At 33.9% G+C, this 16324-nt stretch overlaps 2 protein-coding genes across 5 annotated transcripts in view; one reads left to right on the top strand and one right to left on the bottom strand.

Moving 5' to 3' along the window:
- POC5 (POC5 centriolar protein) overlaps positions 1–12695 on the top strand; it is a 35273-nt gene extending 22578 nt beyond the window's left edge. For all 4 annotated transcript variants that reach the window (XM_063087240.1, XM_063087241.1, XM_063087238.1 and 1 more), the window contains 3 exons: positions 3370–3647; positions 9317–9493; positions 12413–12695. In XM_063087240.1, coding sequence (XP_062943310.1) covers positions 3370–3647; positions 9317–9493; positions 12413–12553 — 596 coding nt within the window. In that variant the 3' untranslated portion in view covers positions 12554–12695. The remainder of the gene's footprint in view (positions 1–3369; positions 3648–9316; positions 9494–12412) is intronic.
- A 3042-nt stretch (positions 12696–15737) lies between these two features.
- Positions 15738–16324, bottom strand: part of ANKDD1B (ankyrin repeat and death domain containing 1B) — a 49432-nt gene continuing 48845 nt past the window's right edge. Inside the window, exon 14 of the mRNA XM_063088211.1 lies at positions 15738–15799. Within this exon, the coding sequence (XP_062944281.1) occupies positions 15738–15799 (62 nt within the window). The remainder of the gene's footprint in view (positions 15800–16324) is intronic.

Here is a 16324-nt window from a genome sequence, read left to right as displayed (position 1 = left end):
ATTTTTAATTTCATGGTGTCATATCCAGCTTTAAATGTGCCATGAAAATTATCTCAGTCATGGTTACTTATGGTATCTTAGATCTAATCAAGTAAACTGTCAAATCTTAAGTATTTAAGGTAAATGTTAAAATAATACTTTTAATGTATAACATTATTTTAAGGCTTTTTCTAATTAATAATTTTAATGCCTTTAAGTACAAAATTTATATTTTAGTTGTTTCCTAAATGGCCAAATTCCTTGGACTATTTTGTTGATTAAATTTTTTTTATCTAGTCATGGTTTCCCATTTTTTAAAAATTGCTTGTCTTCCAGTTCGAAACTAAGCTCATTTTCAATAGATATAAGCCTATCTATACAAGTTAAATAAAATAATTTTATTTCAAAAAAAGTCCGTGTATTGCCTGGGATCTGAGTGGCTTGGTATAGTAGTTTTGTCATGATAGCTCAGAAGAGCACATGACTAGAATCCTTTGCCACCAATTTACAGTGGGGCCTGTTTTCCTCATTGGGTCTCATATTTCTTCTCTGAACAAAGGAGATAACATAAACTGTCCTTACCTGCTTCATAGGGGGTTCTTGTGGGGATGCATTGAAATATACTTGAAAGCACTTTAAATGACAGAGTGTACTTTAACATGTAAGAAGATACTCATGATAGTTATTATAGCCTTAAGTCAGCCTCCCAAGTTTCATGCAAATACATGAACCTTTTTGCAGTACTTCCTCATATTAAATCCTGTTTGATACTCACAGCTTATTTATGAATGAGACAATTTCATTTTGTAACAACACTAACATGATTCAATCCAGTGAATAACTTCTCTGTGCTTCTCATACCCTCATTTTAAAGCATCAACAAAAATTTATTATTTAAATCATGCGTGTCGTGGATAGTAATGAGTTTAGACAAATCACTTTCTATCTGAAGCAGTCATGGTATGTGGCCCATCTACAAGTTAAAAACAGAATTATTGAATATCAAAGCTGAATTTATCTTGCTAATACCCAAATGAGTACTTGATTTCTCCAATAGATAGCCTTTTGAGAATCAGCACTGAAAACAAACTCACCACCTTCAAGGATAGAATAGTCTATTTCAGTTCTAATTATTAGCAAGTTGTATATACTAGATTGAGGAACTTAACTGTCTATTTGGAATAGATACTACTAGGTTTCACAAGTAAAGTAACAAATTCTTATTATTAGAACTTCTACATTCATTCATAGGAAACCTGTTTCTCATAACCTACTTAAGAAGGTTATAAATTGATTTAGGACAGAGTGTTTTGCCCCCTTAATAAATTTACCATCTTAAAATTTAAATTCAGAAAAAGCTGCGTCTCCTACAGGCAAATATCTGAGGAAATGTATTCTGATCATTACATGGCATGATTTATTTTGCTCCTGTTACTTCCAAGTCTACCGTCATCTGCAGCTAATACCAGCTCTGGGAACCCACTGTTTTGAGTGGCCTTGTGCATTCTTTATCATAATAATGGGTGATAAAGATGACAAGAATAGTGAAACACACGCTAGCAAGTGTGGTGGAGTTACCAAAGGCTAAAGTTCAGTGTAATCTAATGGTGGATTTGCTTTGTCTCGTGAGAAAAAAAAATTACTTCTGGCCTCCTTTCTTCCATTAAAACAATTGTTTTTTAAAATGCAGTTTTTAATAATGCAAGATTCCTAATGCGTCTATTAGAGCAAAACAAATATTTGGTTTTTTTATTTGTCCTTACTCTCTGTTGTGTGTAATCTGCAGTGCATCTCATGTAGTGCAATTTCATAAATCTCAGATTGTAAATTAGAAGTTTTTATAAAGAAGGCAGAATATGATCATAAAACCAGCCTTAAAATGATACTTGCCAATTTTTAAAGCAATTTCAGGCACAATAGAAAATTATTTTACAACTGTAAAGATTTATCTTTAAATCAGTTAAAGCAAGAATAGTTATTAAGCTTAACAGTTATCTGATAAACAGGAACCGCATAAATCAGCCCACATTAGCTGGGTCCTAGCTTTGTCCTAGCTTCTGGAAGCTGACATCATCACTCCGCCTCTCTTCCACAGTATCTCATGGCCAGACCTGACCTTTATACTGGTTCTACATCTGGTAATGTCGACCACCCACCTAAAGAGAGACACTCAGAATCACTTTCTATCAAAAACATGTTAAAACTCAGTGTATGTGTGTTTTGTTTTGCTTTCAAATAAAAGCAATATTTTATATTGAATTAATCCTTTTCATCAGAGGATTTCAAAGAATCTAGGCACTGTAGTCATTGTTAAATTTTGTTAATAAGTTAACTGTTACTCTACCTATTTTATAAACAGATTGTCTAAGCCTAAATTTCTGGTATGAAAGAGGACAACATAGAAAAGTATTTAAACATAGGACCTACATACTGCTCACTATACATATTCTAAAACATCTCATTGACTGAATTTCTAAACGCTCACCCCAGTGTTTGGTGCCACATAGATGTGGTCTTCAGTGGAAACTAGCCAGATTCTACTAATGTGGTCAAAAAATCTAAAATTGGAAGAAACCCTTTGTCCTAGCTTCTGGAAGCTGACATCATTACCCCTTAGATCAAGGTTAAGGTTCGGTTTTGAGGGAAGGTTACGATATGGGGTGTCACTACAAATCAGTTAAGTGTACAGATATACTCTTAATTCATAATTTATGTAATCTACCTGAAAGAACTCATTTTTTTTTTCAATGTCGAAAGTGAAGATTTTAGTTTTACGTATTGATTTATTATTGTTTGCTGAGAAGTCAAGAATAAAAATGCATTGTTTTTGTTAGGACCAGTAGATGGAAAAGAGAAGTTATGGTGATATTAGAAAATAGTTCTAGGGCTGGCCAGTTAGCTAGTTGGTTATAGTGCAGTGTTATAACACCAAAGTCAAGGGTTCGGATCCCCATACTGGCCTGTCACCAAAAAAAGTTCTAAAGCTCCAAATACCTGGCCATTTATCAGGAATAGTTGTATGAAATAATGCAAAAGGACATAAATCCTTAGGCTCAGTGTGACCATATTATTGTAATAGTTGTGATGGCTATACACTTAAATGAAGTTTCAGCTGAGTACATGACTTATTTTTCATAATCTTTTACATGAGTAAGTCATTCATTAGCTTTCATATGTTGAAGAAGGTGGCCTGAAGTCTTTAGTGGCTAATGCTGACATTAACCAGCTAATATTGACAAACTGTGTTAACTGAATATTGTACCCAATATGTGACAAATGTCTACATTTTTGTTAGTATCACATTTTAGCCATTGTGTGTTTTCATTGTTTGGGGGATAATAGTAATCTTAACTTGAAAGAGTTTAAATGGAATTAATTTGTGATTTGTAGGGACAGACTTCACAAATAATAAAAAGGAAGAGTATGGTTCTGGCATTCAAGGAAAAGAACATTCTGCTCATTTGGATCCTTCGGTCCCTCTGATGCCGTCAGCAGTTACATCACCGCTGCTGCCGTCCTCACCAGCAGTGGCCGTTGGAGCAGCCAGTGCGACTGCTGTTCCCTCTGCTGCTTCGATGACTTCTGCTGGAGCTACTTCCACGTGTGTTCACGTTCCTGTTTCTGTTCTGGGTGCAGGATCTGCAGCTACTACTGCACCAGAAGAAATGGTCAGTACAGTTTATGCAAGTGCCATGCGTATTATTTCAAAAACTTGTTTGTACATTGGGTATTTTGAACTCAGAACATATTTTCTTATGGGGGAAAACGTCTACGTGGTATTTAGGCCAAGCCACAGCAAATAATTCAATACATAAAATGGCTAAAACATTAATTTGTAACAAAAAATAATATCCTAAAGTGCTATCACAGTGGTGATAGTTAAAACATAAAGAATTTTTTTCATTTTACATTTTTGAAGAACTGTTCAGGAAAAACATTTAATTTGAGAAAGAGGTAATGACAGGCTTATTTTTTCTTAAGTTTTAAGGAAATTAGTGGGTATTTTCAAGGGCTTAGGAGGATATTGTATATTTAATAGTACATTTTTCTATTCAACTAACAGCTTTCCCTTTTCCTGGGAGCAGATAGATCATTAACAGTATTGTGTAGTGACTCCATCTTGATTAGGTTTTAATTTTGAATTCATAACTGGAATGAAGATAGAAACAGTTTTTCCTAGAGTACTAAGCTACCATTAGTGAAGTGCCTAGAGGAAAGTATTGAAGGGGATGGAGTATTTGTGTGAGAACTTGCCTGAAGTGAAATTACATCATAGCTCCTACTCAACTCCTCAGCCTCCTGTTGTTAAAACCTGTATTCTTCAAACAATGCTTCTCGAAGGGACACAACCCAAGCTTATCAGACTCACCTCTGTGGAGCTTTTTTATAAAAAACACTAGAACCTTCTTCTCTACTCTCATTTGGCTCTGGCACAAAGGCATGTATAGTTTTATAAAACTCCTGAAATGATTCTGATTTGCTTGTCCTCCTCTTCTTTCTGACGCCTAACCACTTATATGAGAGAAAGGAACATGGCAGAATAGGTTTTAGGGCATAAAGTTCCCCTGGCAGGCCATCAGAAGGTGCCGTTGCCCCAGACAGCTCTCCATAGCTAAAGGAGGTATTGAGTCAACCAGATATTTGGTCATCTTTAGTATTCTAGCTGACTTGACTATTCTACCTTTTGAGAACTGCTAACTTTGGGGAAAAATATGTTGAGACCTGCTATTTATCATGTTTGGTCTTAACTCAAAGAGATTAAAAATATATAGCACATGGCTGTTAAGAGAAATTTGAATGTGTGGGGGAGTTTTGACTTTGAAATAAGACACTAAAATTCAACCCTGACATATGTTCAGCTGTGTTTATTTTCCATGATTACACATTTTGAAGTGAAATCCTATACAGATGATCTCATTTAAATAAACACCATGTTTATTTAAATTTCTGGTTTGTCACTCATGTTACATATGCAGATAAAATACAGACAGCTAGATTTTTCAAAATTCCCTTCTTAAGATGTAACTACTCCAGTATATCTGCATTTGTATGTAAACCTGAATATGCATGGGAAGAACTGAATGAGTTGCTTACCACACTTTTTGTTGCTAACTTTTTGAAATAATTTGATCAACTGAGGAAATTTGGAAGTCTTTGAAAAACACAGTATTGTGTAGACAGCCTTCCCCCTCTGTCCCGCCCTCCACCACTACATCCACCCCTTCAGAAACAGGTACACATTCAACTTCATTCACATAAGTACAGCCTGTAGGGCCAGAGAGAAAGGAGAATCACAAGTAAATCTATCTTCCCTCCTTAATAATTAAAATATTCAGATTCATTTCAAATATGTCTTCTGGTTTTTAAAAGAACCACAGTAAAAGTAGGAACATTAATTGGCTAAGTTAATGTGAAACCAGTTATTGTTGGGAATAAGAAAAGGAGATGTGTGACTCAGGCCTAGTTATCTTTCTTTTCATTTTAATCACAGAGACTTCCTATGAACATTCTAAACTTTTTCCCCTCTTTATTGGTATTTCCAGTAGCTAAAAGGAGGTGTGTGCAGAAAGTTCAGAGAATTAGGATATAAATGGAGAAAGGATATAAATTACCATTCTAATGAAATAATATCTTCATGTGTAAGATTGTTTTATTTTCTGCACACATCCTCATTATGTTAAAAAAATAAATCAGAATTTCATGGTGGAAAACGTTTTTCAAAAAATAGGCAGTTATGCGAGCAAATATATTGCAGTTCACCAGGATAAACAATAGATGGCACTTTACTCTTCTAACTCAAATTGGAATGATTGAGGAGAAATATTTTTAGTTGGATTTTAAAGCTATTTGGTAAAGCTATTTAGTAAAGTTTCTCTTCCCCCTTTTCATCTGAACGGAAAGTGAAAGGGTATCATTAGGCAGTTGGTACAGAGGAAATTGAAGGTTAGAGAAAGTAACTTGCCTGTGGACACCATTAGTAACTGTTGGAGTTGGAATTCATACTTTAACAATCTGACTTCAGAGCTCTGAACTCTTAACCAATCATCTGTAATGTTTCTCTGTCAAATGTTAAGATACAAACATTGGTTTTTTTAAATATGTCACCTCCTTTTACTTTTTTTTCTCATTTCTTTCAATTTTGCTGCTTATGTTGATATAGCTTGAAATGCTATAATTTTTATTTTTATAGCATTTTTTTAAAGTCAGCTGAGCTGATAAATTTAATGAGCTCCAACATGATTGGGACCAGTAGTCAACTAAAACAGAGAATAATTTTTTTTCTAAATGATATATATACCTTACATATTATTTTATCCTAAAACATAAATATGTATTAATTTGCCAGTTTTTAATGTGGAGCCAAATTGGGTGTGGGTCCACCAATTGTAATTAATTCATCTTTTTTAATATAATTCACACTCAATGTACTTTCTCTGTTTTCCAGTTTCAGTTTCTGCAAAGTAAAGCATGAACCTAATAAAACTTTCAAAGCAATCTGATTATAGAATCCTAGGAGTTTTTTTCTCTACATGAGTTAGCAGCAGTTTTTCTAATAACTTATCTTTATAAAGTCTTTCTAAAATATCCATATGCATTTTCAAAACAACTTTTTCATTAATTTAGACAATTTCAGTTACATAAGTAATATTAACAAGTACAAATGACAAACCATTTGAAATCAAGCAACTGACTCTTGGTAAACATGTAAGTCATTTAGACAACTTCTATTTAATTCAAATGAGTATGTAGAGATTTCTTTTAAAAGTCTTCTTTACTGGAGTATATAGTTTCGTCTTTTTTAATGCATTGTAAGGCAATTCTCAGCTGGGTTGAGTGAAGCTTATAATCTGTGTGTATTTTCCAACTACTCTAGTTTTCCTCAGTCCAGACTTCTGTAGTTTTTCGTATACTCTTTCACCCTCAAGGTAAGAATAGCTGCTACCAAAGGGAGTGTTTATACCCCTCAAATGTGATTGGACAGGAATAATGTTACAAGCTCAAATATACTTCAGTTTTCAATTTTCAGCAAAGAATTTTCTGGCCAACAATTAATTTAATATTTTTAAATAGGATTTAAAATCTTCAGCAGTTTATAAAATCTTTTTTGTACCTCATTTTAGTAAGAAATAGAATGAAGTTTCCCTAAGGTCAGAAGCATGAATTTAGCTCACAAAAATATTTATAAATATTTTAAAATCTGGAATTTGGTTTCTTGAACTCCTAAGATCCACAAAAGTTCTTAGAAATTCTACAAGGATAGTGAGAAACAGTCTTCTAAATACCTCTCCCTAAACTCTGTTAGTTATTTCTTCTATTTACCATTTTTTCCTAAATAATGTGCTCATATCATTTCTACATTTATTAATTTCAAACATTATCTGTTGGCTTCCTGTTATGTATGAAAGGATTTGATCTTCTGATACCATCTTATTCTCTCTCTTTTCTTTCCCTCCTTCATCCTCCCAATATATAAGTATTTAGATATAGATATTCCACCTTTATATTAAATCAATATTCATGATGGCTATGTAAATATGGGTAAGCCATGAATTTTATACTATGACTATATATTCTTCCTAGGACAGTTTTTTTGCTCCTAGAATTTATTGCTTAATTTTTGTCTTTGCTTGGTTTTCTATGCAACTATAATAAATTCTTTCCAAACTTTCCAGGGAATTGCAAAACCTCACTGAATGCCATTTCCTGTAGGGTCCTCCAAAAACATCAGTGTTCTCTCATTTTAATTTTCCCAGAGGCGTCTCTCTGGGAGCCTAGTCTCTTCCTGTTTCAATCTATAACTGTGACCATCTGTAGCTAAATGTAGATATATGAAGAACCACAGATGGAATATGATAATGGGGAAAAGGTCAATATTTAATAAATGCTTTTAGAAAACTGCTTAGAAAGAAAATGAATTTAGATTAATACTTTATACTGAAATTTCAGATGTTTTAATAAGTTAAGCCAAAATAAGTAAATGTTAGAAGAGTATAATTACCTCAGCTGTCCAAACAGGTTGTTTTGGTTCAGTTATGGAAATAAGAAGAAATTAATGACAGGATTAACTACAATCTTAAAAATCTATGTGCACTGAAAAGCAAAACTGAAATAAAAAATGAAATAGGGAAAATGTTTACAATATTAAATAAGTATCTGTAATTATTAGATGAGCTTAATATTCATTAATAGCTGTTAAAAATTTTTAATAGCAATACCCTTTCAATTTCTGGCAAATGGTTAAAGAACATGGAAAGGTGACAAAATGGAATGTAAATATGAAACATTAATAAAGAACCACAAATTAAATCAAATAGTAGGTTTTACCTCAGACTTAAATGGGCAGCTGTGTAATTAATTGACAGTGAAAAAAATGAGTTCACTTATGCATTACTCCTGATGTAAATGTAATCTTTCTGGAGTCTCATCCAGTAGAAAGCAACAAAAGCTATAAAAGGCAGCATTCCTTTTTGATAGGATCATCCCATTTTTTGTAATATATTCTGCAGAAATAACTCTCAAAAGAAAGGAGATATCCTTTTTTACAAAAACATGCTATATATGATAGGAAAAAAACAGAGAAAGTGAGACAAACTAGTTTGCTGGTATAAAAACATATTAAAAATTATAGCAGTCTCTATTACTTTATGAAAAAAGTTATTAACAAAGTGAGAAAAAAAAGGCAGAAAACAAAAGCATATGTGTAATGATAATATTGATTATGCCTAAAGATCAAAGAGTTTGTAAAACTGATTAATGGTTGCGGGGGGGGGGCGGGGGGGCGGGCATTAAGGATGATTTGGGGAAGGAAGGGAGATGGATGTGACTATAAAGGGTAACATAAGGGAGATCTTTGTGGTGATGAAATATTTTGTATCTTCATTGCAGTGATAGTTAAAGGAACCTACACATGATAAAATGGCATAGAGCTATACACAGGCATTATATCAATGTCAGCTTCCAAGTTTCAATGTTATACAGTTGTTATGTAAGATGTAATCATTGCAGGAAACCAGATGAAGAATACATGGGACTTCTCAATATGATCTTTGCAACTTCCTATGAATCTATCATTATTTCAAAATAAAAAGTTTTTTTTAAAGTTCCTAAAATCTTATAAATTAGGTGGCATACCAAGGTTAAAGGGGGATTTTGTGGTGTTTTGTTTTATGTTTTGCTTTTTTGTCCATTTTTTTTTTACGTTTTATTTTTTTCCATGTTAGAATTGGTTGAATATACAATTGTTTTAAGCATCTGTATATTTTCTTCATAAGTTATGGAACCAAAAGTCATAAATTTTTCTACCACCTAGATATTTCTTTTTTTGTTTTTCTTTTAGTATGTCCCAAGAGTTGTAACTTCTGCACAACAAAAAGCTGGAAGAACTATTACAGCCCGGATCACAGGAAGATGTGATTTTACTTCAAAAAATAGAATTAGTAGCAGTTTAGCTATAATGGGAGTTTCTCCTCCCATGAGTTCGGTTGTTGTGGAAAAACATCACCCAATCACAGTGGTAAGTCCACATTTGATGCCTTTTTGTCAAAAAATCTTTTTCGAGAGTTTATAGATTAATATTTAAATGACATGTTGAGAAAATAATTTATGATGACTGGTACTTATTCTGCCTTTTACTATTATAGTCTTTTTATACTTATACTTACCTAATGTAATCCACCTTTCCTCTGTTAGGAAATTAATTTCAGATACATTATTTCTTCCAAACAGTATGAAAAATATCAAATACAAAAAGTAATCCAGTGTATTGGTGGCCAAAAGGGTAAAATATATAAATGATTTCTCATTAATTTAAAAATAGACTAAAACTGTTCACTCACTAACCAGCTGTTTATGTAGCAGATATTTGATTCCAAGAAAATGTCCCTACTTTTATCATTTTTACTTTTTGCTCTTTATTTTTAAAGTCTTTTTCCTCTTTTTTCAATACAATTGTCAGCATATTTCTAGTTTTAAAAAAATTCAGCTTGCAATAAATTCATGTGATATAAAGGAAGGTGTAGGAGATTTGAAACAAAAATTTAAAAACCCAAGTTAGTGCCTCCACTTTGCTACTTACCTTTGTGACATACACAAATCAAGTAAAATATTTGAGCTTCCAGTTTTTCTTCTGTAAATTGAGATTGGTCCTAATACTTAGCTCCTAGGATTATTGTCAGGATTCAGGATGAGATGAGATAACGTGAAAATTAAATGAGATGTAAAAGGCACTTTGTAAATAGTAAAACCATAAGCAAATTTAAGTTAAAAATTACTAGAAAATGATACATGGGTTATCTCTGCATTATTTCTTACAATGGCATGTTATCCAACAATTAGCTCAAAAAGTATAATTTTTAAATGAGTTATAAGAACATATCCGTAAAGAGAAGCAAGGATTGATTTTAAAAGAGAATGTCCTCTATATAAATCCTGTCTACTTAACATGTTCAAAGTATCAACAAAAAAGGTATATGGAATGATTTAAAATCCTTTTTTTCCTGGGCACTAGCTGGTTAGTAGATGATTAAATCAAGAAAAGCTGGATTGATTATTTAACTTGAACTTCAGGTAAAGTATGACCTCAGTGAAATGGAAGACTACATGGAAGCACCAAGCCCAGATAGAGACATGGAGACAGTGAAGGATTTATTTCAGGATTATCTTAGGTTTCATAAATTGGAGGACTCTGAAAGTCCATAGATAACTTCTCTCTATATTTTTTAATATGGAAGATTAGTTATGAGAAGAAATGTACCCATTTCTATTTTTATCAGCACACAGAATGTGTATAAAGAGATAGGAGAGACTGTCCATTTGTGAGATAAAGAAGGCACAAAAAGAGCACGTGTTTATGTCTAATTTATTAGAAATAATTTTTTTGTAATAATGATAGGAATCCATATTTTACAGAAGAAAAAGAACTAAAAACGTACAAACCCTGTTTCTGATAATTTATCTCCCAAACTTCCCTCCACTTTTTCAGTATGTGCAGGACTTCCCCAGTAACTGGATATGAATTAGATAACCATGAACTACTTCCATTATTATCTAATTTGGATTGTGACAGACACGATGGCAGTCCTCTGTACTACATTTCATTTTATCTTGGGAATCTAGATCTAGAACTACCAGAAATGGCTACTGCTAATAAACCAAGGATCAGATTTGTGGCCCCTTAGTCCCATCTGCTGGATAATTGCTTGCTGCTTCTGCTCCTTCATTCTCTGCCACGTTTCATATATCATAATACCAGTGGCAACTTTATTTCTACAGTTCCTCTTGTCCATCCTCCCCAAGGAGAAATTTTTTGATAGGGTCAGATTAAGGGATTGGCAACTAAAATTTCATACCAGTTGGAAGAGTATCTCCCATAAATAACTGGTTATCCAGTTATTTATGTACAAAGACACGTTTATAGAAGACACTTTAAGAAAGGTTATTTTTCCATTTCTTTAAAGAAGAGTTCTATTTTTAAATGTCCCCTGACATGGGGACCTTTTGTTTTTAAGAGGTTCCATTCATTTTTTTAAAGCAAAAACTGCATCTGAGAGTTTTTGAAATATATAGTGAATGTTGTGACCAAGTATATAGTTTTACTTCAAGTATTTCAAAGATGACTTTTCTGAGTGGAAGACCCTAGTAGAAATCTACATGTACTAGTCAGTGACATGGACTGAGAACTTACCTTGAGAACAAATTCCCCTGCTGCTACTAAGAAGCTGTATCAGATATAATAGAAGAAAGCCTGTGCTTATACATACTATATGTATTATTTATATGTATACATGTAATGTGTACTTGTGTACATAATATGTACTTACACATATCAAATGTGTGGACTGAGTCACATGTGCCCTGACTTTAATGCTTCAGTGCTCATGTCCAAGATGTGCCCCTGAGCTCTGAGGTGGTGTACATAAAAGATTTAGTCAGCTCCCAGGTGAACCAGGTGAAGTGTGAGGGCTCTGCTTTACTCTGGTTTGAAGCAAGGACCAGACTGGATCCTCAGGGCTTGCCCATGTCCCCTGGGATTAGACTCCGGTATTAACAGTCAGATGGAAGGAAGCTGGATAGAATGAGGGCATGGCTTGGGGCTGACTTCTCTGCCAAACACTACAAAGTTCCTTTCTACACTTAGCCTCTGAAAACATAAGATGCCATTTGAGTCCACTTTGAGGAATGACTCCCATAATATCCTCTGGATATTTATATTATAGCTCTTATATTAAATTGTGGGTGTTGAACACGTCAAACTGCGTACGGGTTCCTTATGGAGAAGGGCCTCATCTTGCTTGTTTTAGTGACTACTTCACCCAACTCATAGCTTCTATCTACTGGACACTTAAATGTTTGTGGGGCTAAATTATAGATGATGGAATGATACTTAGTATATGTAATCTTGTGGGATTATTAAAGCATTTTTTTTTCTTTTCAGCAAACTATTCCTCAGGCAGCTGCAGCAAAATATCCCCGGACCATTCATCCTGAAAGTACCTCAGCTTCCAGATCACTTGGAACCAGATCAGCTCACCCCCAGTCTCTCTCAAGCATTCATTCCATAAAAGTGGTTGACTAAAGTGAATATGTTCATAGTGAGGTCTTTTAATTCCGCTGGTTTTACCATGGGTAAAAATCTTTAGTTTTTAACTTTTCCATATTCTTAGAACATCATGGATGTATCATGTTCATCGTTTCAGAATTACAAGAGACTTTTTCGAGCTGTACCATCCTTTGTAACTATATGTAGAAATTATTTTAATGTTATTTTTTATTTAAGCAATTAAGTAAATTTTTTTAAAATTAAAAAAGAAACTGGATTTTATTTTGTTAATATGTTCAGCCTGTCACTAATTACATCATCAAAGTAGGAGGGTACTTCAAAAAGTTCATGGAAAAAGCTAATTAAAAGATCGTTCTAATCCTTTCATGGACTTTTTGAAGATCCCTTGTATATAAATCCTGTTTTCTCTATATTATTTCTAAAAGACTAAATCATTTCCAATGTACAGAGCCATAATTTACACAAATCTTTGAGAGGGAACTTCATTAAAATACTTTTAAATTAAAAAGATAAAGACCAAGAGTAATAATGATGTTTCTATCACAAAGTTTTTTGTGGCTTTAGTGTACCAGTCTTCATTTTTCCAGGACTCTAACAATTGAAAGTAGAGGGAAATGGCAATACTTATGAACCATTGTTAATGCTGAAAAGGAAAAAAATTTTAATACTAGCACAAAACCAGAGTAACAGAAACATCAGAAAGAAATTTCTTATTAGAGTGATCCTGTTTCTGATGTTCTCTCTGGACACATTGTTCTCTCTGAACATCCCAACATTGCCCTGTGATGGTGTAGCCCTCACCGTGAGTTGCTGGGCAACTCAGCAAACCTTCCAGGCCCAGGCAGAAATTTTCCAGTGGCTGGCCGATATGAAGAAATTATCTGAGTAGAATTGATTTAGGAGAAGGACACCTGGCTTCTAATGGTTTTATTGCTGGCTGTTATCTTGGGCCATACACTTAATGAATCTCAGGATTCTCATCTGTGAAACAAGAGTAAAATCTACCCACCCTCCCTATTTCACAAACTACTTCTGGGATACATAAAAATGAGCAGGTTCTGAAGAATCTGTGTAGAGCTTCAATTTCCATATCTTTAACAGAAATGGATGGACTTAATAACCTGAAGCCTCTTCCAATGTGAACATGATCTAGTTATATGTTCTAACTTTATTACAGGAAATAATTTTTCTTGCTGCCTCACATTGTTAACAGAACATCAGAAAATAAATGTGATATAGGCAAATATAATCCCATTTTCTAACAGGGCACACTAAGGCTTTTCTGAATTACAGAAGTATCAGGCTATTTCTTAAAAAGAGTATTAAATATTTATGCAACATTTGTTCTGGTTTCTGGCCTAGCTACCATTGTGGCAAACAGCTCCCTATATGAAACTTCAACAAGCATTTTGTGAGTACAGACCAATGGGGCCTCATCTTATACCCTTTTCTGGGCATGCACCCCCTCAGGCTTCCCTGTTTACTCCCTGTTTCCAGTCAAGTCACGAGACTGTGGGCTCCACTTAAAGCCCACTCATGCAATCTAGAATTAACACATTGTGGTAAACAGATCAGTTCTTCCTCCTTTCTCCATGAGTTGTCCTGAGATGCATTAGTCCATCCTGCCTCTGGAAGAGAGGACCCTCAAGATCAAATAATTGTTATGCTTGATACTAAGTGGTGGCCAATTTGGTAATTCCCTCTGCTCCTTCTCCTTTTCCTCCCTTGATTTAACACTTCTGAAAAAAAGTTGTTGCACATAAACTTTGCTCTTATGCTCTATTTGTTGAGGAACCTAGACTACATCTAGGAATGGTATCAGTATCCAATCCAAAACCATATGGACAAACTAAAAGTGAATATTATGAATGTCGTAATTAAGAATATTGTAAACACCTTTAAGCTTTATAAAAGCTCTAGAAGTGTTGTAGTCTAAAGCACAAAGTAATTAGTGTTGGCTTAAGTTAACAAATTCAATTAAAACACTTTATACAGTAAGAGTATGTATTCATATTTATTTTTGCATGAAGAGGTTACCCAGGTTGGGGAGGGTGGGGAGGAAGTAGTGAGGTCAGTGGAAATTGGCCATGTTGAAGAACAGCTGGGACAAGACTTTTAATACCTTTTCTCAATACCTTCTTTTTAAAAATCTTTTTGGAATCATGTCAATATATTATCTGTTTTAAACATTCATAACATTAATAGACCATTTACAGTCAGTATGAGACAGAGATATAAAACTATAAATTCATGATAGAATAACTGGTCTGAAATTGCTCATAGTTTTATTATAGGCCTTGTAGATTTAGAATCAGAAATTGAGAATAGAGAGCCTTAAATTATGATTAATAGGTGCACATAAATTGATACAAATTGATACTTCACATTTATTTTGTAACTCAGATTACAAAAATAATGCATGTCCATTATGGGGGAAAAAATAGAATGTATCAAAAAATACAAGGAAAATAAAAATCAACTGTAATCACATCACTAAGAGATAAAAAATATATTGGTGTATATACTTCTGGTGTTTTCTAAATAATATGTTACACACATGTGTGATTTAAAGTCAATAGTTACTAAATTTCCAAACCCAGTTTCTCTAACTGAAGAGAAATAACTAACAGTTTATGATATCCATACTATAGGTGTGAGGCTAGGCATTTCATAGGCATTCTCCCTTCATCTTTGCTCCCACACTATGGAGTGGGTAGACATTCCCCATTTTATAGCAAAGGAAACTAAAGATCTGAGAACTTACATAATATTAACAAGCCCAAAGGCTCACAGCTAAAACATAGCAAAACCAATTTCAAAACCTTATCTATGTATTCTAAAACCCTTGGTTTTTCCATATACCGTGATACTGCTCCCACCATCAGTTTTTTTAAAAACATGATATACAAAACCCTCCTAGATTATGCTGTTATATATGTTGCATCAAGTAACAGAAATGGGAAAACCATATACAACTTGCCTTAAGCAAAAACCAAAAAGAACATTTGACTTTTCAGAGGTTGGAAAGTATAATAGTATTACCCTCTTCACAGTGCTAGAGAATCCTGTCACCACCATCTTCAAAGTTGAGAGGAAAATCATTATTACTGCTAGAAGATATTTATGGCATTAAAGGAATTGAATTGAAAAGAACTGAATGCAGAGTGGAAAATCATTCAAATACAGTTTCTTTAAGCATTTATGAAACTTCACATTTCTTAGAGCTTGAGTCGGTTTTGCTTTTGAATTGACAATTTTTTTCTGGAAAAAAATAGGATAACATTGTTAATAGCTAACATTTTTTAAGCACTTACTATGTGCCAGGCATATTACTCATTTAATCCCACAACAGCCTTTGAAGTAGACATCTTCATTTTCTTCCCTGGTTAAGTGAGAACACTGGCACAGTGAGGTCCCAGAACCTGCTCGAGCTCACCCAGCCAGTCAGTGGTGCAGTTCAGGGGTGAGCCCACACAGCCTTAGTTCAGAGCACATGCCCTTCAGCACCTCAGAGGACAGAATCTCAGTCTTAAGAGTTCTTATACATACTCTTTCACGGGAAAGAATAAATTTAAAGTTGAAAGGGAAACCCCTACGTTATGAGGATATGTCATGGAAGGTAGGCAGCAACCATGCACTATTCCTTGTGCCTACCACTGCTTGAAACAATACTGGGTCAGTGATCTGATTCACTCATTTATGTTCTCAGCTCCAGGTAAAACTGCTTCAGTGAAAATAATGGCAGATGTCCCTATGTTTTGCTTGAATGGTGGTTATTGCATGAGA

The sequence above is a fragment of the Cynocephalus volans genome, chromosome 2, assembly GCF_027409185.1.
Source record: "Cynocephalus volans isolate mCynVol1 chromosome 2, mCynVol1.pri, whole genome shotgun sequence".
NCBI lineage: Eukaryota > Metazoa > Chordata > Mammalia > Dermoptera > Cynocephalidae > Cynocephalus > Cynocephalus volans.
Note: the sequence above shows the minus strand (reverse complement) of the source record. Positions and strands in the feature narration are given on the sequence as shown.